This window comes from Primulina eburnea, chromosome 15 (assembly GCF_022965805.1).
Source record: "Primulina eburnea isolate SZY01 chromosome 15, ASM2296580v1, whole genome shotgun sequence".
Classification (NCBI taxonomy): Eukaryota; Viridiplantae; Streptophyta; class Magnoliopsida; order Lamiales; family Gesneriaceae; genus Primulina; species Primulina eburnea.
In genome coordinates this window covers 33,808,454-33,831,981 of record NC_133115.1, presented here as the reverse complement: position 1 = coordinate 33,831,981, position 23,528 = coordinate 33,808,454, and the positions used below count along the sequence as shown (strand labels likewise).

The following is a 23,528-nucleotide window of genomic DNA, read 5'->3' as shown; positions in this document are numbered from 1 at the left end:
AAGATAACTTTGTGTACATGATTTTGAAGGAAAATTTGCAATTAATCTGACAAGAAAACTCGTTTTGTTCAGATTGGAAATTTGCACGATCTCCAAAAAATGCAATATTTTTCCTTCTAAAAATATATATTTAAGGCTATCCTTAATTCATGGGAAAAGATAACGAGAAAATGAGAGCGAGGACCAAAAGACCTGGACTTTGACTTCATGTCTTTGACCCATCACCCGATTTTTGAATTATTAATAAAGAAATGCATTGCTGTCGACCTGCTATGATCCCTTGCCTCCACGTAAGCAAGGGTGTACCTATTCGCCCTGAGGGTTGTACGACACTGAAAAATCAGAATAAAACTTCTTTCAACTTCGTCGTTTGTTTTAAATTATACATGAGTAATAATTTTGTGAGATGATTTAAATTTTTTTTTGATACAAGTCAATTCTATCGATATTCACAATAAAAAGTAATATTTTTAAGATAAAAAGCAATAAAGAAAAAAATTTGAGTACGAGTGTAGTTGATTTTTTGAGTTTGAGATCCGAATATATTCACGAACCATCTTAAAATTTTGTGATTGTTAATTTATATAAATCTCAAGCTAACGTATGGTTGGAAAGAGTTGGCTTCCCAGAGTAATAACGGTTGCAGTCCCCTTCACCCATGACTATGTCGGCAAATAATGGGAGGGGGACCAGTCAACAAAAATAAGGAAAACGTGATTGGCATTATCTGACTTAGGAAGTTGCGTGAGAAGATGGAAGACGTGTTTTATACGCGTCTTCACACGGTCAGGGGGCTCTATAAATAGAGCTCCCCCCTTCATTTGGAAATTATCCCTTCTTCGAGTTTTCTCTCATCTTATAAGCATTTGAGTGCTTAGTTCTATAATATTTGTGAGGTGTTTTGTTCTCCTGTATTAAGAGAGTGTGTGTTCTCTTTGGAAACACAGTGAGTGAGTTGTACACCACAAAATATTATAGTGGAAATCTTTTCATCTTGCCCGTGGTTTTTACCCTAATTTATTTTAGGGGTTTTCCACGTAAATCTCGGTGTCCAGTTATTCTTTATTTTGCAGGTTTATTATCTCAAATTCCGCACGTGGGACCAACAAGTGGTATCAGAGCCTTGGTTTAAAATTTCTTAAAATTCTGAGTATGCTCTGTGGTTGCAGCCTAGACTGATCTTCCACATCAGAAAAGATTTTTTGAGATTTTTTATTTAAGGCGGGATTATTTTGTCCAGTCTATAAAATTTTTGTAGACATAATGGCGGGAAGGTACGAGATAGCAAAGTTCAACGGAAGCAATTTTATGCTGTGGAAAATAAAGATACAAGCAGTTTTAAGAAAAGAGAATTGCTTGGCGGCTATTGGAGATAGACCGGTGGAGATTACGGATGATGGAAAGTGGAATGAGATGAATGATAATGCTGTTGCCAATTTACACTTGGCTATAGCTGACGAAGTTTTGTCAAGTATCTCTGAGATAAAAACAGCCAAAATTATCTGGGATACTCTGACCAAGATGTACGAGGTCAAGTCGCTACACAACATGATTTTCCTAAAGAGAAGGCTTTATACTCTTCGTATGGCGGAATCTTCATCGATGACCGACCATATCAACACACTAAATACTCTATTTGCCCAACTCACTTCCATGGGGCATAAAATAGGGGAAAATGAACGTGCGGAACTTCTACTTCAAAGTCTACCAGATTCATATGATCAACTTATCATCAACATTACCAACAATATTCTTATGGGCTTTCTAAGATTCGACGATGTCTTAAATGCGGTTCTCGGAGAAGAAAGCCGGCGCAAGAATAAGGAAGATAGGTTGGTAACTTCGAAGCAGGCAAAGGCTTTACCGATGATAAGAGGAAGATTTATGGACCGTGACTCCAGTGGGAGCCAAAGGCGAGGTAGATCAAAGTCGAGAAGTAAGAAGAAAAATATTTACTGCTTTAAATGTGGCGGTAAAGGGCACTTCAAGAGAGAGTGTACGAGTATCGATAAAAGTTCTCAAGGAAATGTGGCCAGTACTTCAGGCAGTGGTGAAATATTATTCAGCGAAGCAGCAACAGTTGCGGAAGGCAGGCACAAATTTTGTGACACATGGATAATGGATTCAGGAGCGACGTGGCATATGACGTCTCGGAGAGAATGGTTTGATCATTATGAACCAGTCTCAGGAGGATCTGTATTCATGGGAAATGATCATGCCTTGGAAATCGCTGGGGTCGGTACTATCAAAATTAAAATATTTGATGGCACCATTCGCACCATACAGGAGGTACGACATGTGAAAGGACTGACGAAAAATCTTTTGTCCTTGGGGCAATTGGATGACATCGGGTGCAAAACTCGGATCGAGAACGGGATCATGAAAATTGTGAAAGGCGCGCTTGTGGTAATGAAGGCGGAAAAAATTGCTGCAAATCTGTATGTACTTTTGGGAGAAACACACAAAGAGGCAGAATTAGCTGTTGCATCAATTGGTTCAGGAGAAGAATTAACAGTGTTATGGCATAGAAAGCTCGGGCATATGTCAGAACGGGGTTTGAAAATTCTCTCAGAACGGAAGCTACTGCCGGGACTTACAAAAGTATCACTACCCTTTTGTGAGCACTGTGTTACCAGTAAACAACACAGATTAAAGTTTGGCACTTCTACTGCCAGGAGCAAAAGCACATTGGAGCTGATTCATTCGGATGTTTGGCAAGCACCGGTTGTATCCCTAGGAGGAGCGAGATACTTTGTCTCGTTCATTGATGATTTCTCTAGGAGATGTTGGGTGTATCCAATCAAGAAGAAATCAGATGTTTTCCAGATCTTCAAAGATTTCAAAGCACGGGTTGAACTTGATTCTGAAAAGAAAATCAAGTGTCTGAGGACTGACAATGGAGGAGAATATACCAGTGACGAGTTTGATGCATTTTGTCAACATGAGGGCATCAAAAGACAGTTCACGACGGCTTACACACCTCAACAGAATGGAGTGGCGGAGCGGATGAACAGGACCTTGTTGGACAGAACAAGAGCTATGTTGAGGACTGCGGGTCTAGAAAAGTCATTTTGGGCGGAAGCAGTCAAAACCGCTTGTTATATTATCAATCGTTCTCCTTCAGTGGCGATTGATCTGAAGACTCCGATGGAGATGTGGACCGGGAAGCCGACAGATTATTCTCATTTGCATACATTTGGAAGTCCGGTGTACGTTTTGACAATGAGCAAGAAAGATCAAAGTTGGATTCGAAATCCAGAAAATGTATCTTCTTGGGTTATGCTGATGGAGTAAAGGGGTTTCGCTTGTGGGATCCTACTGTTCACAAGCTTGTCATCAGCAGGGATGTTATCTTCGAGGAAGATAAAGTAAAGGGAGACAAAGGCACACAGAATTCAGAAACTACTATTTTTCAGGTAGAAAATAAGACAGACGAAGGTCAAGTTTCTTGTGAAGCAGTACCAGAGCACGAAGAACAAGAACAAGTTGAGTCTGAGGTTTCCAATGTGAGGCAGTCAACTCGAGACAGAAGACCACCAGGTTGGCTTTCAGATTATGTCACTGAAAGCAACATTGCATATTGTCTATTATCAGAAGATGGTGAGCCATCGAGTTTCTACGAGGCTACTCAAAGCTCGGATGTATCTTTATGGATGATAGCAATGCAAGAAGAGTTGGAGGCATTAGACAGAAATAAAACTTGGGATCTTGTTACACTACCACAAGGGAGGAAAGCCATTGGAAACAGATGGGTCTATAAGATCAAGCGTGATGGCAATAACCAAGTGGAGCGGTATCGTGCTAGATTGGTGGTAAAAGGGTATGCTCAGAAAGAAGGCATCGACTTCAATGAGATATTTTCTCCTGTGGTTCGGCTTACAACAGTCAGAGTAGTGTTGGCATTGTGTGCGGTGTTTGACCTACATCTAGAACAGCTAGATGTGAAAACGGCATTTCTTCATGGAGATCTTGAAGAAGAAATCTATATGCTCCAGCCAGAAGGTTTTGCAGAAATAGACAAAGAGAACTTGGTTTGCAGGTTGAAGAAATCTCTGTACGGTCTCAAACAGGCGCCGAGGTGTTGGTACAAGAGATTTGATTCATATATCATGTGCCTTGGATACAACAGACTGAGTGCAGACCCTTGTACGTATTTCAAGAGGTCTGGTGATGATTATATCATTTTGCTGTTGTATGTGGACGACATGTTGGTAGCAGACCCCAACAAAGATCATGTCCAAGGATTGAAGGCACAGTTGGCTAGGGAATTTGATATGAAGGACTTGGGACCAGCAAACAAGATTCTAGGGATGCAAGTTCACCGAGATAGAAGTAACAGAAAGATTTGGCTTTCGCAGAAAAATTATTTGAAGAAAATTTTGCAACGCTTCAACATGTAAGATAGTAAGCCAATCTCGACCCCTCTTCCTGTTAACTTCAAGTTATCCTCCGAGATGTGTCCTAGCAGTGAAGCGGAGAGGATGGAGATGTCTCGAGTACCGTATGCATCAGCAGTGGGAAGTTTGATGTTCGCTATGATCTGTACAAGACCGGACATTGCTCAAGCAGTGGGAGCAGTTAGTCGGTATATGGCGAATCCTGGACGAGAGCATTGGAGCACTGTTAAGAGGATCCTTCGATACATTAAGGGTACCTCGAATGCTGCATTATGTTATGGAGGATCAGATTTTACACTCAGGGGCTATGTCGATTCAGATTATGCAGGTGATCCTGATAAGAGGAAATCTACTACTGGTTATGTGTTTACACTTGCAGGAGGAGCAGTAAGCTGGGTTTCAAAACTGCAGACAGTTGTGGCGTTATCTACAACAGAGGCAGAATACATGGCAGCTACTCAAGGTTGCAAGGAGGCAATATGGACTAAAAGGTTATTGGAGGAGATCGGGCACAAACAAGAGAATGTTTCTTTGTTTTGTGACAGTCAGAGTGCCTTGCACATCGCAAGGAATCCAGCCTTTCATTCCAGGACGAAACACATTGGAGTGCAATTTCATTTTGTGCGAGAAGTAGTAGAAGAAGGAAGCGTGGATATGCAGAAGATTCATACGAAGGATAACATAGCTGATTTTCTGACCAAGCCAGTGAACACTGATAAGTTTGAGTGGTGTAGATTCTCAAGTGGCCTAGAGGAAACGTAAGCAGCAGGAAATGGCAAGATTGAAAGGATGTGTGGAGATGTGTTTGATTCTCAATCAAATCTCCAAGTGGGAGAAATGTCGGCAAATAATGGGAGGGGTAACCAGTCAACAAAAATAAGGAAAACGTGGTTGGCATTATCTGACTTAGGAAGTTGCGTGAGAAGATGGAAGACGCGTTTTATACGCGTCTTCACACGGTCAGGGGGCTCTATAAATAGAGCTCCCCCCTTCATTTGGAAATCATCCCTTCTTCGAGTTTTCTCTCATCTTATAAGCATTTGAGTGCTTAGTTCTATAATATTTGTGAGGTGTTTTGTTCTCCTGTATTAAGAGAGTGTGTGTTCTTTTTGGAAACACAGTGAGTGAGTTGTACACCACAAAATATTATAGTGGAAATCTTTTCATCTTGCCCATGGTTTTTACCCTAATTTATTTTAGGGGTTTTCCACGTAAATCTCGGTGTCCAGTTATTCTTTATTTTCCAGGTTTATTATCTCAAATTCCGCACGTGGGACCAACAGACTATGGTCCGTTCGATCTCCGTCTCGAGTATTCGATCAATCTCCACCAAGACATTCTCCATTCTTGGTCTACCCTTCCATGGAAAGCTCATGCATTTGAGCATCAATCACAAAAGATCCTTCGTCCCTTCGGCAGTGAAGGTCCCGACTAATATTCTCATCAACCAATACGCTCCCGGTCTTAAAGCTACCGTGCACAAATTGCTACTGATAGGCTTTGTATAAAATCGAGCTTCGTGGTAGAACCGTTTCCATTGTCTATTCAACAAAATAACCATCATTTTCTTTCCGATGAATGTAATTAAGCCTTACTCGTTAGAAATTCGTACCGTACAAATGCCTAAACATGCTGCCATTAGGTAAGTATTCGAAAACTAGCATCAGGTATCCTCTTTCTTGACAGTAGCCTAGAAGTACCACTAAATTACGGTGGCTAATCGTCCACAAATATCAGGAAGTTATTCACAGGCTAGGATACTCTCTACAATTTCCCTGTTGTTACGAATGTTTAATCCAAGTGAACCATTAACAAGCAGGAAACTTGATGATTTATCTGAAAAAGGGCTGATATTATTGCAGTTTTCGTTCGATCATGTCCTCATTTCAGATTCAAAGACGAAGAGCATTTGTCGATAGCTCTTCAACGAACTCCTGCCGAGGTTGACCGATACGTCTTTTGATGGCCACAACAGTTCCATCGCTGAGGAGTCCTTTGAAAACTAAACCAAATGCACCAAATCCTATTAGATTGGTTTCATTGAAATTTCAGTTATTGATGGAGCTGAGAATGGACTGCTTCCACATCCTTTCATCTCCACTATGCACAATCGAACATGGAATCTAGGATTCAGACAGTCTTTCGAGAACCTTGAGGAAAAATCTTGAGAATTGAGCATGAAATTTATTGGAATATTAGCGAGAGAAACGCAACATCTTGATTATTCAGCCTGAAATTTCGAGGAAAAATCGGTGACAAAAAGAGTGTCTCAAGAAACTTGAAATTCAAAATCTTGGCGGCAGAGTTCAGCATCAGTGGAATATTATGTGACAGAAAAGGAACTTGAAGACAAATCTTGACAACTGCTCACGCAATTTAATGCAGATACCAGGTTACAGAAAAAGACATGTTTCAAGAAAATTGAAGGCAAAATCTTGACAAATGATCATGGAATTTAATGCACTATCAGATGACAGAAAGAAGTGTTCCAAGAAACTTGAGGGCAAAATCTTGATAACTGAGCATATGAAACTTAATGCAACATCAGGTGACAGAAAAAGATCTGTTTCAAGAAACTTGAAGACAATATTTTTTTTATTTGAAAACGCTACCCACAGCAGATTGGCCGAAGGATCAGGTTTCCGAGTTCTTTCATGCAAATCCACAAAAGCAAAAGACAGTGGCTAAAGCAGCTAATGCCCCTCCTACCTCTCCAACTATAACCGCTAATGAATTGAACCTGCCATCTAATCGAGCATCTGCTTCTCTCTTGGGTAAAAACTGTCCGAAACCGCCCTTTTTCTCTATTTACCGCAGAACTAAATCATAAACAAGAGAGACATCTAGCCGCTGATAGCCTCTCAAGCAGCATTTCCCTGTGATGTCGAAGGATAAATAGACAACCCCACATCAAAATATTCAAGAAAGCCGCAACGTACGCTCGATCTTTTTGTTTAGAACACATAATGCACACTTACGAGCGACACTTCCGATCAATCAACGTATGTAAATTAAGTTGTATTTATGTTATGTTATGAGTCGTTTTGCAGTATTAGTAAATTAAGTTGTATTTTTCTCCAATTTTTACCTTTGTTTTGCCCAAATTTGAAATTGACCACCAGAAATTGCATATACGTTGAGTTTGAAAATAAATCTGAGGATTTTGGTTTTTGATGGCTTTTTTATATATATAAAAAATTCACCTAGACAAATAAAATTTTTAAAAAATTAAAGCCGGCGTGATCTTAAAAAATAAAATTAACAAAAAAATAATGAAAACATTCACACAATTAGTAATTAAAGTTTGAAATATGCATCTTCCCAGTAGACTTTGGTTTCTCTTTGGAAAATTGATCATTCTAGTCTATTTCAAAGTTATAATTTTTAAAAAATGGCCTTCTTTATTACACATTTTGCATTATGTCTTATATTATTAAAAAAAAATCCCAAGATATTTTTTTCTATGGTTACACATGCTGCATTTTCATGATTCATTTGTTTAATTATCTATTATTTTTTTAAGAGTTGATTTAACATTTTTATTTTTTCCATTCAAAACCCAACTACCAGTCACATTTTTTGTAAATTTTTTAAAATAAAAAAAAATAACGAGTCTCTTGATTGAAAGTATACCAGCACAATTTTGTTAAAACATTATATATATAAATAAGTATTTATATATATATATTTCAATTTCAAAATATTCATGTTTAAAAAAATTAAACCTACACATTATCAAAAAATTATGACAGTAATCAAGTCAAATCTTTAAAAAAATTAAAATCAAAATTAGAGCAATCAATTATAAGCAATATATTCTAATAATTTGACATAAACAAAATTGGTAACAAAATGGGTTTGCAATAGCTATATATACACACATTAATATCAATACAAAATCAAATTTTTTTGCGTAAAAATTAAATGGGAAAAAAAATTATACTTGTTTAAAGAAATAGGATTGATGTGCTTCACGACCGCCTCTGTACGCATGGAATTGATGATATAATAAAATACAGAGTTTGAGATGAAGAAATTGATGATGAATATGGTTAAAAGGATGATATCTTTGTTGTTTGATATGATAAAAAGAATATTTTGTTAAATTAATTTAACTGAAAACTAAAATTGATTATAGTAATTGTGTGAAGTCTATTTCAAAAAATCTTTTTTTTTATTTTTTATATTTTACTTTTTCAGGTGGAATTAAAAAAAAAATCACAAAGACTACTTTCCACCAAAAACCAAAATTCTCAAATTTATTTTCCAACTCAGCACGGTTGACTGGTCATGTCAGTTAGGTAATTTCGGATTGTAAATTTCAATTTTGGGCAAACAAAGTACCAAAATTAAGTAAAAATACAAGTTTCTTTAGTAAATTGACTCGTAAAATGACTAAAATTGAAAAATGAAAAGTTTCAAGGTCAAAATTGTAATTTTCTTATTTTGATGTTTGACGCCATGATGATGAAATTCACATTATTTATAACATATAAAAGCCTTGAATTATTTTTATTAAAAAAGCCTTTGAATTATTGAAAACACCAACCTAGGGATGTAAATGATCCAAATCAAACCAAACCAAACAGTATCAGGTTTGAGCTTGGTTTGTTTAAAAATGTTTGAGGCTCGAGTTCGAGCTCGAGCTCGATTCGAGCTTCTATTATCAGGCTCGAGCTTGGTTTGTATTGAAATTACTGGGCTCGTTAAAAGCTCGTTTAGCATGTTAATCAAGCCAGACTCGAGCTTGATTCATTAATAGCTCGTTTAACATGTTTAACAAGCTTGGCTTGAGCTCGTCTCGTTTTCGAGCTCGATAAGCATAGAATTGAGCTCAAGTTTGAGTTTGAATCAAACTTGTTAAAAATTAAATATATCTATAAACTAATTTTAAATCAGACATAAAAATGTAAATTCATTCATAAATAACCAAAACGACACAAATAAGAGAAAAAAAACATAAATAAGTATATTATTGAACATTCCAAAATCATGTTTGTGAGCCACCTAAATGAGCCGAGCTCGAGTACGAGCCACCTAAACGAGCCGAGCTCGAGCTCGAGCTCGCGAGCCTATTATCAAACGTGTTTGCGAGCTCACGAGCCGAATATCCTTAAGCTTGATCTTGGTTTGATTAAATTTTCGAGCTCAAAATCGAGCTTGGGCTTGGTTTGATATGATTAACAAACAAACTCAAACGAGCTTTTATCGAGCCGAGCTTCGAATAGCTCGCAAACCGTTTGGTTCATTTACATCCCTACCAACCATAGGCAAGCGGGGGTCTTTAAAAATATTTGGGGTCTGGATCGAAATAACCCAAAAATATGACCTTGAAAGTGAAAATTTATTCGAATCGCGATTTCAAAAACAAGAGCGCCTCGCTAGCCAGCTCTAATCAAAGCTCCAGACACGAACTACGCTCCACCTGTTCGATGGATGTACCGAAAGAGCATTTATCCACTTTACTGGATCATGGCCTCTACTCTTCCACTCAGTTGCTGGTAATAATGAAGCTAATTTAATGCCGACTAATGATATTTGGTCAATTGTTTCCTAATTAGGCTTATTTATGATATTTTTTTAGGATTTGAGTTTTTCTTCGTGGAGAGTAATTTTTTTTGTTGGGTAAACTAGGGTTGTTTTGCTATTTCGTCAACTTCGATAAGTCCTGAGACGAGTCCTCATCTTAAAGCGGAGAGCATGGTTTGTATTTTTAACAGTTTTTAGTGTTATTTATTTGTTTTGAACTTTTACTGCATATGTGTTGTTGATGATTATATTTTTCTCTGGTGACAGGTGCTATATGGGGATTCACTCTTTCAAGAAAAAGAGTACCGCAGAGCGATTGTAAGATTTTAGGCACTTGGGATATTATGAAATATTTGGAAGTCCGTATGCTACATTTATGTGATTTAGCTGTATAATCTCAGTTCTACTTCGTTTTTGTGTCTTAAATCTTGGAATGGATTTGTATATTGTCTTGTTTTAATTCAGTTGCCTGTTTGGATCTGTGGAACTAGAGCCGTATTATTGAATTGATAAAGAATATGCACACATTTATATGTTCCGGTTTCAATTTGAAGGCTTTAGTTCCTCGATATCAGACACTGAAAAGGAATTTAATGCGCACCTTCTTTTTTCGCTCCAATGCTTCTTCAAATTTTGGTGTTGTATTTCATTTTCTACGTTTCTCACATCTTGGACAGCAAATGTACAAGCAAGCTTTGCAATACCACAAAATAATACCCAAACAAAATGCAGCTGCATCCCTGACAACCAGGAGCTCATTGTCAGCAGCAAATAGGACCTCTTCTCCCGGTTCTCTTAATCCTTCGGCTTTAAATGAAAACGAGGTATCACATATCACGTGGAGTACGTATTTTTGTGATGTTAGCAATTCGGAAATGTTAAAAGGCTCTTTGTCTTTTCTTTGTTATTGTCAGTACAGGTAAAATTCAAGATTGCTACTTGTCACAATTCACTAAATGAGAATAGAGCTGCTCTTGCTGAGGTATATAATCTTATTTGACTTTTACCATCTCCATAGGTTTCTTTTCTGTTGCAAATCAAGTCTCGTGGGCTGTGTTAATCTTGTTATCACAGAGTCCCTGAACCCTTCCTTTTCTTTTCTGAAATTGATTTTTATTTTGACTGGCATCAGGTTTCAGCATTTACTATATTTTGAATATTACTGAAGTCTAGTTAGACAGTGTTCATTAATAGTACTTAAAGCTTTGATTTGCCGTAATTGCTTTTAATAGATGGAGGGAATTCCTAGCAAATCGAGGAATCTAGAAATGAACCTTATGATGGCAAAGCTTTACCGAAATTCTAGGCATACTCGAGCTGCAATTGGATGTTTTAAGGAGTGTTTAAGGTATCCTATCTTGGTGTTCAATGATAATTTTGTACAATTTACGAGTACTCCCTCACCTCAGAGTGGCAATCCAACACTCCAACTTACTTTGTTTGCTTGTTTGTTTTTCTTTATTTGTGAAATAATCGACAATTGTGACAAATTAGTGTGTCCTTTTATCCTCGGTATTGACAGGATTTGCCCTTACATCCTTGATGCTATTATAGCTTTGGCTGAATTTGGTGTCTCTGCCAAGGATATCATTTCTATGTTTCCTCAGGTTTGATGTCTACATTCATTTCCATTTTTAGTTGGAAGGATGTTGCTTGACAATGTTGCATGAAAAGGTTTCTGGTATAATGCATGTGAGTTTTTTCTTTGTTATTTAATGGTCCTGACCATTCTAACTCAGATCAATCCTTCAGTTACTTTCATTGTTCGATGATTGTTGTCTCCGCTTTCCTTCATGATGTGTATTTTCATCATTCAGATTTGGTTTGTTTGTGCTAATAAAGGATACAATTCTCTAATCACTTCTAAAGTTCTTGCTACGATCAATCACTCGATTGTTTTATTTTAGCATAGAGAAACATTATTTTAAATTCATTGGCATGCGAAAGCTGCAATGACTAGAAGTTTCAGAAAGCTCTTCTTTTATATACAGCCAAATAGTAACTATTAGTGATATCAACAATACTTCTTTGAACACTTCATTATCTTCTATATTTTATTCACTTCTCTTTTGCATGATCTTCCGTTGGTGCTGATATCCATTACGATGTTGTACACTTGTACTGTTTCTTTCAGGGATCTTCTAATGATCATCAGTTCCAACAGTTCAAAGTCCATCGATTACTAACTTTGGCATCGGATAGGAATTATTTTATAATTTGTTGAATTAGTTCTAAATTTTCTTACTCTACAATCTTCCAGGCTCCAAGTAGAAGTGGAAGACCTCCCTTTGATCATTCTGATTCGAGTCGTTGGTTGTTGGTAAGTTATGGGAATCAACATAGAGGCAGTACTCACTCTATCATTATCTCACTGAACTAAAATTCGCAAATGGGTTATCTATTTCTGTTATATTTTTGTTGCATGGAGCTCCCTAATATCATCGTAATTAGACATTCAGTTTCACATTTCATAATACATCTCAAGCTAGGTGATAAAGAAGAACTTGGCATATCAAACAATATTCTGAAAAATTCATACTTGCATCTATCCAGATATTTTACTTCCAAGACATTGAACTTCTTTTAAAAAATAATTTACTGCAATCATATGTATCTGTTTGTTTTTCGTGACATTTAAACCACTTGATGGAATTTTTTTTGGCACTGTAACAGTCATGCCATCTTTTCTTGCTATGCAGCGTTATGTTGAAGCTCAATGCTGTGTTGCTTCAAATGATTACAAAGGTCAGGCTGCATGACTCAAAATTTTCCATTGCCTTTCTTTGATGATCTGATTTCTGTACGAATAGTTCCATTTTGTGCATGTTTGCCTTACATGCTCATGTGATCCTTATCCTTGTTCTTCTATGTAGTGCGATACACCTTTTGTTTTCAAAACATAATCGCAATACTTGATTAGAGAAATTTTATAGCAGAAAATTTTCAAGCGATCGTTTCTCATTGTACTGCCACAGAAATGCACTACCACTTTTGAAGGAAACTATTGATGGCAATGATTTTGAGTTCTGCAACTGAGAAATTTCATTCTCTAAGCATAGCCAATTTTGAGATGTATGTTTTTATCATGCATATTTTGATTCTCTAACTCACTGGCATTCACCATTATATTCTGCACAATGCATCAAGTTCTTATTTGTTTTTTCCCCTGGTTTACAGGTGGCCTGGAACTATTCTCAGAACTTCTGCAGCGATTTCCTAATAACATTCACATTTTGCTTGAAATGGCCAAGGTCTGTAATTTTTGAATTAGAATGTATCTTAATATTTCAAACACGGGTAGGGATTTTTATCTTGTAATATCTCACTATTAATTAATTTCACACTTATTTAATCAGTTTCAATTTAAAATGATCCATCAGGCTTCCTTAGATGAACTATAGAATAAACTTCTTCTACGTGATTAGGTTGTTAGTGACTTGAAATGCAATGTTGCTTGAGGACAGATATCTATGTCAATGTACCATAATATTGATGGATTCTAGGTTAGTAGGTTCTCTGAGCAACTTATTTGTCCAGGTTGTGGGTTGCCTTTGCCTATATGGATGTAAAAATAAGCAGTGTTTTTGAAGGTCCTTGTGACACAGCCCGTCATATCTAGGTGGAAGGTATAGACTGATATGCATATTTATAAATGCTAAGTTAATTGAATAATTAATGTACTTTCCAAATATAAGTGATGTCCATCAATAAGTAGACAGAAATATTTTAGAAAGTGATTCGGAAGTGCCGAATTTAAGTTCTTCGTTAGTTTTCCATGTAAGGCTACCATATAACAAACATACCAAAGCCCTGATGTCTTTCTTCTATCATGTGTTATTGAAATGTCTTTTTAAGGTTAAAGCCGTCATTGGGAAAAATGATGAAGCCATTTTGGACTTCGAAAAGGTAGGAAGTTCACTTGTACTGTTATAATTTTTTTGCTGTTGTCAACATTAAATTTAGAAAATTATCTCTACAGGTTCGGTCAATTGATCCATATTTGGTTACTTACATGGATGAGTATGCAATGCTTCTAAAGCTCAAGTCTGATTATTCCAAGTTAAATAAATTAGTTCATGATCTGTTGAACATCGATCCTACAAGGCCTGAAGTTTTTGTGGCCTTGTCTGTTCTTTGGGAAAAGAAAGACGAGAGAGGAGCTTTATCTTATGTGGAGAAGGTTAGATGTCTTGACTTTTGTTCTTCACTTCTGATACAGACGCTTTTATGGTCTTAACTAATTAACTAATGACAGAGCATTCGCATCGATGAAAGGCATGTCGCTGGCTATATAATGAAGGTATGGTTACGTCTAGTGCCACGCCTTTTTTCCATTTTTGCCACTAGTTTCTCAGAAGCTCGAGGATCTAAAAATTTATCACGCATCACTTGATTTGCTATCTTCAATTTTATTGGTTTGTACAATTTCCTTGGGTTATAATTTGCATGATATCAGGGAAATCTTTTCTTGTCGATGAATCGACCAGAAGCAGCAGTAATTGCCTACAGGGGAGCTCAAGAACTGAGGCCTGATCTTCGATCCTATCAAGGTAAGTCTTAAGAGACAATCTGGCAGACATGAAGTTATCAAAACTCTATGGATTGGCTTTTTAATCTGATATGCATTCTATTTCTGCGAATTCATCGGACAAGGGAGAATGCATTTTGTGCCTAAAATCTTCAATTGTATGACAGGGTTAGTTCGTTCTTATTTGGCTCTGTCAAAAATCAAGGAGGCTTTGTATGCAGCTCGAGAAGCAATGAAGGCGATGCCCCAATCAGCAAAGGCTCTGAAATTGGTTGGGGATGTTCATGCTAGTAGCAACAGTGGCAGAGAAAAAGCATGTGTTTTGGATTCTTGCTTTTGTTTTACTTCCCCTGGAGTCTCTTTTTCCTTTTTTTCATAAGCAACTTTCAGATAAAACAACTTGTAGAAAACATGTAGTAAATCTTTGAATATTTTAACAGTTTGACTGGAGTTCTATCAGTGAACTTAATAACTGAACACTCCCTTTTCCTCTAATTGAACTTGAAAATTATGAAGACCTTCTGCGCTATTAAATTCAGCTTTCTTATGATAATTTTTCTTAATATTTTGCTTATTTACTTAATTTTGCAGGCAAAGAAGTTTTATGAATCAGCTCTCAGACTGGAACCTGGTTTCGTTGGAGCTGCATTGGCATTGGCTGAGCTCCATGTACAGGAAGGTCGAAATGGAGACGCTGTCTCCCTCTTGCAGCGATATTTAAAAGATTGGGCCGATGATTCTTTGCATGCTAAGCTGGCTCAAGTTTTTGCAGCTACAAACATGCTGCAAGAGGCCCTTTCACATTATCAGGCAGCACTGAGGTAAATTTCCCTGCCCAATGTGTGGTGGTGGGGTAGTTCTCTGCAGGATCATTGGGGTCAACAAAATATGTTTTATTGCTGCTGATAACAAGGAAATAATTTTTGCATCTTATCATCATTCAGGATAAACCCCTTAAGTGATGATGCGAGAAAGGGACTCGAGCGGTTGGAAAAGCAAATGAAGGTTCGTATTGTCTACCCTTCTAAGGAATCGTTCCTGCCAATAGATACTAGTGGACACAAGCACGGATATGAATATTTTGTCATGTTTGAAATAGTTTGCCTGTTTCTCTAGCCGTGTGGTTTTGTATTACAGTTGAACCAACATATCTTTACACTTTTTTTCTTTTAGGGGGTTGATCCTGATGCCCCTGAAGAAGACGAAGATAACGAGGCTGATGATGCTGAGGTAGATCCAGATGACACTGATCTTTTATAGTGACTTATCCATTGGCGTAATTGACTTGCCAAAATCTTGTTGGGTAAGCATGGTGTTGTGCAAAATTACGGGGTTGTGAAAGACTTCAACATTTAACAGGTTCGTCTCACCAACAAACACTAAAAAAATTTTAGTACCAATTTTTGGGGAAGCATGGTGTTGTGTAAAATTACTCTTTGGTACCAATTTTTTTTTTTAATGTATAGAGTTCGATATTCTTAAATTGCTACTCAATATAAAGATCATCTCATAATTAGCTTTAGGTAGACCGATATGTGGTGTATGATTCATTTGAGTTATCGAATAGCGATAGTATAACTGAAATTATATGGATCGAAATTGGAATTAAAATTCTATTTGTCACGGGTTTTAATAGTTGATTAGCATACATAAAAAAATTAAATGATATTGCAAATCCTAACAAGCCTTGATTATTATAACATTAAAAGCCAAAAGGCACTACCAGCAACTTTTTTTATATTTAATCATATATTTAAGGATCTTGCAGATCCTATCAATATTTCAATTCTTATTTATTACCACATTAAAAGCTAACCAACTGCAACTTTTTACATTTAAAATAACATCAACGCCGTAGTAAAGTGTGCCCATGACCATAAGACAGGACCAAGAATACAAACACTCGCAAGAATCTAATTTACGATACAAACACCGGCCGTTTTAGTTTGTGAGAGTGTGGCTAGTGGAAGACCTAAATATGGAATACATAAGGGGGCATTCTTGCGAAAGCTAAACGTGGAAAGGTTTTCTAGGAGTTGGTGCTCGAGTCTCCACGGACTGCAATCTTTGCTTCAGATGGAACACTTCAACCTGGAAATTGATATGATGAATATGGTCAATAAGTAAAAATGAGTTATATTTCAAAAGAATGTGGAGAACTAACTAGCAGTCAAGTTGAACCAAGGATGAGTAAAATCTTATCTAATCTCATTTCCAGGCCAACCAATTGTGAAAAATGGCCAACATCTCTAAATCGCATAAACATGCAGTAAGCCCCGACTCTGGGTAGTTACTCAGCTGTCCGGTATATCTGATACAGTGAAGGGATATTTTCTTACTCTCTAATGAATTCACTGAACAATATGATGTTCTAAAGGACAGGAAAACAAGGACTCAGGTTCCTCGTAATTTATAGTCTGATTAGAAGATGAGAGTGATTTAGTTGATTTCAGACAGAGCACAGAAGATTGATCTGAGTAATCAACCCAATCAGTTTAGGACCAACGTATATTTTGATGATATAATGTTGATTAAGAAGTGAATGGAACCTGTAGTTGGAATGCTCTAGCTCGTTCTCCTGCAAGGACGCCTCGAGTTGAATGAAGCTCCTACGAAGGACATCAGTATAATCAGTACCTCGATAACTTTTCATAATTAACTCAAAAGGAAAACTTAGATTGAAAGCTACGCTCTATCTATACCTTCTGTGTATCATCCAAAACGGCTTTAAGGAAAGCTACATCATGTTCCAGTCTTACGTTGTCAGAGTGGACAATATTAGATAGGCTATTAGCTTCTTCATGCGCCAACTCAACACTGTTTAGCTTCTCCTTAAAAAACTCCAACTCCTTCATTATGTCTGCCAATTGTTTCTCCATTTCCTGCCTACTTTTGAGAGAAGACAACAAGTTCTTTTCTGCTGCCTCACGACCAGCTAATGCAGCTGTCAACTGTCCTTCCAGATTGCCATTCTTTCTTAGAAGGGCAGCTAATTTTGCTTCATATACTTGATAGATGTTCGATTGAGCTGTCATTCTTGATTTACCATCACTCTCTGGAAATACAAGACCATCACTTTCTGAAAGCAAGCTTCCACTTCCTTGCTTTTCAAGAGAGCTCAAATTATCATATTCTGAAGCACAAGTTTCTTCTGCAATCTTATCTCCTCCAGAGCTAATCCCAGCTCCTAAATCGACTGGCTTTATGTTTTGCTCCCTTAACTGAAACAATATCATGTACACCTCATAAAAATGGATAGGAGTTTCATGTCTTGGGATTCCTTACCAAGTTGAGGTTTCACGAGACCAACAAAAACACTGAAAGCAGTAATAATAATTTTTTCCCCAACAAAAAAGTAAAAGAGTATGAATGAGGGGAAAAAGAAAAATAGCAAGGTCGTCACTGCCAACAGCAACTTTTTTGATGAGAAATTTAACAAGAACAATTGCAAATAGCCAATTGTGTTTACCCGTGGTTGATTTTTGTCTTCTAAGACATTCATGATTGTCATCTCAGCATTCTCCTCCTGATTATTAAATTGTTTGCGGAAGGAGACATTTACAGGAGCAGCATTTGTATCAACAAGTAGAGATTCTGACAATGATTTTCTACCAGGCCCATGTTGTTCGGAAGCAGATGCTAAATGAAGTCTTGAGACAGAATCAAAATGACCACTGAGAGAACCATTGTTTGGCTGAGAGGACAATTCTACAGACGAGGCACGATTCTCAGACAGCAATCCAGCAACTTTACTCAATGTCGATTTTTGAATAATTGATGATTCAATCTTCTCCATGAGCAGTACCTCAACCTGTAAAAAAACACAAGAATCAGAAATGAACCACAAGCACCTAAGTCATAAACCAAAAAACCACGTCATATTTGGCTCATCTAGTACCTGGTCTGATGCATCCTTCTTGAAACCACCAAAAGCAACAAGAAAATCCCTTTCCCTGTGCTGTACAAGAACTAGGCTAAATCCCTGCATGGGAGAAGTAACAATTCTCAGAATGTAGAATGAAATATAAAAATATAGCATAGGAAAAAAAAAGACAAATACAAAAGTGAAAGTTATGCAATTGCTTCTGAATGAGTTCACAATATGCAATTTAAGATTTCAAGGAATGCACGTCAGGTCTGTAATTTTGTGGAAGGTCAATAGCCACAACCCAACGAGAGTCCAGCTGATCCATTCTTAGCTGGTGTTTCATTCAATGTTTCACAAAGTCCCATTCTATAACATGATTTTTCAGAGTTCAGAAAAGGGCAACGCTACGCTAAATATCTATAGCATTAATTACAGCGGTTACATCAATCACATGCCAAGAATGCAAGCAACATGGCAAACATATTTCCATAAAAAAGATTTTCAACAATTAGTTCTAAGAATGAGAGTTTTTTGCGTGAGTAAATCAGAAAAATCAAACCAAACCTTGTTGGTAGTGATGGAAGATGAAGGTGATGCAACAGCAACTGACCATTCGAGCTTAAGAACATCAAATATCAAGGTCTCTGCATCTGCTGTGAAAGGGAAAGTTATTGGGATTCGGCGGAGGAATTAAACAGGATTTCAAAATTCTTATCAATTATCATGTACTGTCAACCAAGGAACTTTGAAAAATGGGAAAGTCTTGACTCGAGACACAGGCAACAGTTGCTAATATTCATGCGAATTAAAAGAACGATACATTCTCAGAATATCAAAAAATGAGAGCAAACCCAAAGACAGCCAGCTACTATTATAGCAAAAGATTGATTGTGAGCTAGAAGAACATACGTTTTTTCTTGCTACCACCACCAATAATATACCACTTAGTTCCGCAAAGTGCTCCACAACAACCAGCTCTAGGCGATGGATGAAAACTCCGAGTTTTAACTCTTGACCAAACCATCTATATGAAACAATTCACGAGTTATAATGTTGCATATAAATCATATAATCATCAACTAAGAACTCAGTAAATTTAGATCAATTATTTCCACAAACCGTCTCGAAGTCAAGCGAGTATAAGTCATTTAGAGTACGAGACTTTGACGCTCCACCAAAAACTAACAGTATTTTGTCATCATAAAGAGCCGCAACGTGGTTTGACCTTGGAGATGGACGCGGTCCACTGCATACAGGAAAAGTTCAGTCAATAACATCTGAACCATTTCTTTCCATACTTAGGGATCAGGGAAAAACATGTAACAGAAAGATAATCAGATATAGAGAGATTCACTTGCAAATTGTACAGGAAGGCCTATAAATATCGACAGCAGTTTTGCTTACGTGCAATGAAGAGGGAGCCAGGTCAGAGACTTCAGATCAAACATATGCATATCATTGAGTTTCCTCCTTTTAGAATCTTCACCTCCAAACAAAATAAGAACAGAGTTTGCCCTAACAACTGAATGACCACTACGAGCAACCTGCAATTCATGTAGCTCTAAATATTACTGATTATTCTAAATTCACCCAGTAACGCTCCATTTGACTCTAGAATTACATTCCCTCAAATTTTTTCCTTTCAAATAAAAAATAATAACAGAAAATTTAGATAGCATTTCTTAACACACAATGAAATGATTGGGGAAAAGGCAGAAAAAAGATACAAAAATAAGTGCCTTGGTTTAATTTTTTACAAGTATCTCATCATTAAAATCAACAGATGGAAAACATAATAACTAAGCATTAGATCCACATGCTTCTTCAAACCAACAAGGGAGTGATTCTCTATGAACGAAAAATTAGACCAGGGTGAACAGCTCATATGCTAACTTATTCAAAAAATAAAATAAAATGACGCATGATGCAAAACTCAGAACTTCTTGCTGGAATAATTATTTATAACAGAAGTACTCACATTCTTATGCCAGATAAAACCGAAGCTCAAAGTTCTAATGCTAATACATAACTCAGAAATGTATCGTGCTTAGAAAAGTATAGCTCCATGTCCCAAATGCAAAGGCCTTAGTTATGTTAACCTATTAATCATGGAGAAAATCTGGCAATAGTTACTTTTAACATATTAATTATGGAGAACATTACTGGAATGTCTCCCTTTGCTTCTGTAAGTGACCAGTATTCTTCGTCCATATCAAATGCCCAGACTGCATGGTAAGGGGACAAGTGTGTGAGGGGACAACATTATCATGGAGAGAGCAAGAGCGAGTTACAATCAGTTAAAGCTTACCAGTGACCCTTTCACTAGCAGGTTCAGTTTTTCCTCCTATAAGAAGCACTTTTTTTCCCCAAGGGACCTAGAAAGTGACATGAGATGACTATCAGGCAGCATAGGCAAGAAATAAGTGGCTCCAGCACATACCTCACACTAATAAGATGTAGGAAATGCTGTCATACCAAAGAGTGACCCTTGCATGCCGGAATTTTTAAAAGATGACTAGTTGATGAAAGATAACGCTTTGGTGAAGCCTTGGTCCATGAAAATCTATCAAAACTCAGTACCTGAACACATAATGAAGAAATAAGAGTGCATTCCATTTCACCATATGACATACAACATTCTTCCTCAAACAAATCCACAGTCAATGTCGTAAACAAAAGAAGCAATATTTGACCCCATCATTTCCTTCACAAACACTGTACACAATTGCTTAGTTTGGGAAGCTGGAGATGAGAAAAACTACTGATTCCAAATAGAATAAAAGGACAAATAAACTGTAGAATTTACAAGCAAAAGAAACCATAACAAATTTTGTCCAATAACAGGAAAGAGAAGGTGAAGTGCTTATGATGATACCTGGACATCATCCAGCAATCCATCTGAAGATTCACCACCGACTACCACCATGTTGTTCCCAACAACAGCTGCCGCATGCTATATAGAAATCATCCAAATTTTCAAATGTTTCATCTAAGAAGAGAACCAATAAGACGTGATTTTTGTTCAACAGATATGAGTAGGACCAAGTGTATTTTACATTGAAACGAGCTTTGGGCTTCCCTCCACTGACAGGAAGCACCATCCAATCTTCAGAGCTGCCTGAAGCACAGTTATTAAGCTCAGACCCATCAGATGAAGATTGATGGATTAGCTCATCATAATCATTAGAGGTGTTTGCCAGGCTTTCCCCCTGCCATGATAGAATAGTTCAATGAGCAGGCAAGTGTTTAATAGAACCTCTCGATGATCGAAATTGAATACTGACATTTGAAATGTTAAGTCTTTTATTGTGCCTTACTGGACTTCTAGTTCCTTGAGCAGCATCTGAGAGTTGAACTTTTTTTATTCTGAAGGAAACAAAAATATGAAATACTTTACAACTATAAGTTTCTGAAATATTCACAATGCTGGTTAACCATAACAAGACACGAACACCAAAACCATCTGCACAAATGATGAGTATGACTGCAACATGTTTCGATTTGATTGTTAGATCTGGACATGTAACGAAAAATAATATACCACAACAGTAGCCAGTGAAATCACGCATTCTATTATACATAACAATGGCTTGATTCTCAAAAAGGTCTAGTTGGGTCCTGTGAAAATGAAAGGTAGTCTAATCGTTGTTTTACATTCAAGTAAAAGGAACAGTAGTTCAATATTCCGTTCAAAGGCATCTCAGGGAAGAGGAGGGTCACCGTGTCATCAAAATACTACGTTTAGCCCTTTGAAACACTATTATCAACTTCCGTAACAATCAATATTTTGTTCAAGTCCATATTCTCATCATACATGTGATTAATACCACCAAAGATTAAGCAGCGCCAAATCAACAAACACAAGAGCATAGTTTATTCTCAACATTTGTCTGAAGTAATGACATTTGGAGGCATCTAAAGTTTCAGTTCACGAGGATAGAAGATTCATTGATTCAACAACCAAACCTTAATAATTATTTTCACAAGCCGTAGAATAAAAAAATGATCAGTAATTAACACACACCCCCACACGTTAAATAAAAAACGATTTGGCAGCGGCGTTCCATTTTTTTCTTCATCCGGCGACCCAAATAAGTCAGCCCAATTTCCCCACACAAACAAAAAAAAGAATATATACTTTTTAAAACAAATGCATTTACATCAACTACCTTTCAAGCTTCATTCTTCTCCTCGAGAACCCAAACATTTCCTTCTTTTTTACAGAACCCCCAGCAAAATGGAACGAGGAAACCTTCATAAATTTTCAAAAAATACACCACATTACAGGCACAGCAAAGTATGGACATAAAATCAACAAAAATCAGGTCAAGATATAGCATTATGCATCTATAAACTAATATTTACACGCATACACAACACAGAAGTGAAATCACCGAATATAACAGAATGCAGCTTACTTTTAGGGATTTATATAGCACTGCACCGAATCGAAGCTAGAATTTCAAACGATTTTGTAATACGGTACTATATAGTGTCAATAAGCTAGCTATCCGTCTTTACATACAGCTAATGTAAGTACAGTTTATTGGTATTCAGCGCTGAAGTGAGGCAGGGAGTGCGTACTGCGCAGGTTAGCGTTATGATATTTCGGTACTTGAAAGTAGAGAGAAATTATGCGGGGTTGCTTATTATTATTATTATTATTATTATTATATTAAATTTCATTTTTTTAATATATATCAATCACGTCGTGTAAAATTTATAAAAATTCTTAAAAACATGAAGCGTTCCGAAGCATGGACATGGAGCTCCAAGTTTTTCAAGCTTAAACAAATTTAGCATGAGCTTAAGCGTGAAAAAATATTTTTTTATCGTTAGTTTACTTATAATTATATCAAATCAATAAATAGATAAAATAATACATAAATATGATAAATTTAAGTCTGATACATTAATTATCATATTTATTAAAAACATAAAATCTCAAAATTACAATCTTTATTTGTTTTTGTAACTAGACTACATTAAAAATTACTAAATATTTGTCTGTGACTGTAAGATACGAGTAATCATAAATAAAATTTAAAAATAAACATCTAAATTATAAACATCATTTATTATTTTAAAATAAAAGATATACATTCAAAATAAAAAAAAGTTAAAATAAACAGATGTGATTAATTGTGCTTAAGTACGCTTAATTAAACGTCTTGATTATGTTTAATTCGTCAGACTATAGTTGGCC

At 36.6% G+C, this 23,528-nt stretch overlaps 2 protein-coding genes across 5 annotated transcripts; one reads left to right on the top strand and one right to left on the bottom strand.

Annotated features, from left to right (window-relative positions):
- Nucleotides 1–9,699: 9,699 nt before the first annotated feature.
- LOC140814534 (anaphase-promoting complex subunit 7-like) lies at nucleotides 9,700–15,940 on the top strand. Of its 2 annotated transcripts, none has more exons than XM_073173556.1 (18): nucleotides 9,700–9,898; nucleotides 10,032–10,100; nucleotides 10,194–10,244; nucleotides 10,604–10,750; nucleotides 10,846–10,908; nucleotides 11,159–11,274; nucleotides 11,449–11,533; nucleotides 12,187–12,246; nucleotides 12,626–12,671; nucleotides 13,104–13,177; nucleotides 13,782–13,832; nucleotides 13,906–14,106; nucleotides 14,182–14,226; nucleotides 14,383–14,476; nucleotides 14,622–14,773; nucleotides 15,052–15,275; nucleotides 15,399–15,459; nucleotides 15,628–15,940. In XM_073173556.1, exons 1-18 carry the CDS (start codon nucleotides 9,722–9,724, stop codon nucleotides 15,712–15,714), a joined length of 1,803 nt encoding a protein of 600 aa, XP_073029657.1. In that variant the 5' UTR covers nucleotides 9,700–9,721; the 3' UTR covers nucleotides 15,715–15,940. The 2 variants fall into 2 exon arrangements, with proteins under 2 accessions (XP_073029657.1, XP_073029655.1); XM_073173554.1 differs by having other exon boundaries at nucleotides 9,703–9,898; nucleotides 14,622–14,767; nucleotides 15,046–15,275; nucleotides 15,628–15,935.
- Nucleotides 15,941–16,217: 277 nt separating this feature from the next.
- On the bottom strand, nucleotides 16,218–22,943 carry LOC140814495 (uncharacterized). Of its 3 annotated transcripts, none has more exons than XM_073173506.1 (17): nucleotides 22,741–22,942; nucleotides 22,492–22,574; nucleotides 21,607–21,688; nucleotides 21,379–21,531; nucleotides 21,198–21,275; nucleotides 20,798–20,902; nucleotides 20,631–20,697; nucleotides 20,486–20,547; nucleotides 19,727–19,866; nucleotides 19,442–19,568; nucleotides 19,232–19,346; nucleotides 18,887–18,975; nucleotides 18,353–18,436; nucleotides 17,924–18,265; nucleotides 17,157–17,675; nucleotides 17,004–17,063; nucleotides 16,218–16,545 (listed from the first exon to the last, which is right to left on the bottom strand). In XM_073173506.1, the coding sequence occupies exons 2-17, from the start codon at nucleotides 22,527–22,529 to the stop codon at nucleotides 16,465–16,467; spliced, it is 2,142 nt and encodes a 713-aa protein (XP_073029607.1). In that variant the 5' UTR covers nucleotides 22,530–22,574; nucleotides 22,741–22,942; the 3' UTR covers nucleotides 16,218–16,464. The 3 variants fall into 3 exon arrangements, with proteins under 3 accessions (XP_073029607.1, XP_073029608.1, XP_073029609.1); XM_073173507.1 differs by having other exon boundaries at nucleotides 16,219–16,545; nucleotides 18,887–18,972; nucleotides 22,741–22,941; XM_073173508.1 differs by lacking the exon at nucleotides 16,218–16,545 and adding an exon at nucleotides 16,552–16,765 and having other exon boundaries at nucleotides 22,741–22,943.
- Between the last annotated feature and the right edge of the window lie 585 nt (nucleotides 22,944–23,528).

What these genes read in the sequence shown, in the direction of transcription:
- LOC140814534 (XM_073173556.1), top strand. Translation starts at nt 9,722, where the DNA reads ATGACCTTGAAAGTGAAAATTTATTCGAATCGCGATTTCAAAAACAAG. An exon ending in ATTCGAGTCGTTGGTTGTTG is followed by an intron (nt 12,247 to 12,625) that starts GTAAGTTATGGG and finishes CTTGCTATGCAG; the next exon opens with CGTTATGTTGAAGCTCAATG. An exon ending in GTGGCAGAGAAAAAGCATGT is followed by an intron (nt 14,774 to 15,051) that starts GTTTTGGATTCT and finishes TTGCAGGCAAAG; the next exon opens with AAGTTTTATGAATCAGCTCT.
- LOC140814495 (XM_073173506.1), bottom strand. Translation starts at nt 22,529, where the DNA reads ATGTTTGGGTTCTCGAGGAGAAGAATGAAGCTTGAAAG. An exon ending in AGAAGAATGAAGCTTGAAAG is followed by an intron (nt 21,689 to 22,491) that starts GTAGTTGATGTA and finishes TGTTTCCTTCAG; the next exon opens with AATAAAAAAAGTTCAACTCT. An exon ending in TGCTAGTGAAAGGGTCACTG is followed by an intron (nt 20,548 to 20,630) that starts GTAAGCTTTAAC and finishes CTTACCATGCAG; the next exon opens with TCTGGGCATTTGATATGGAC.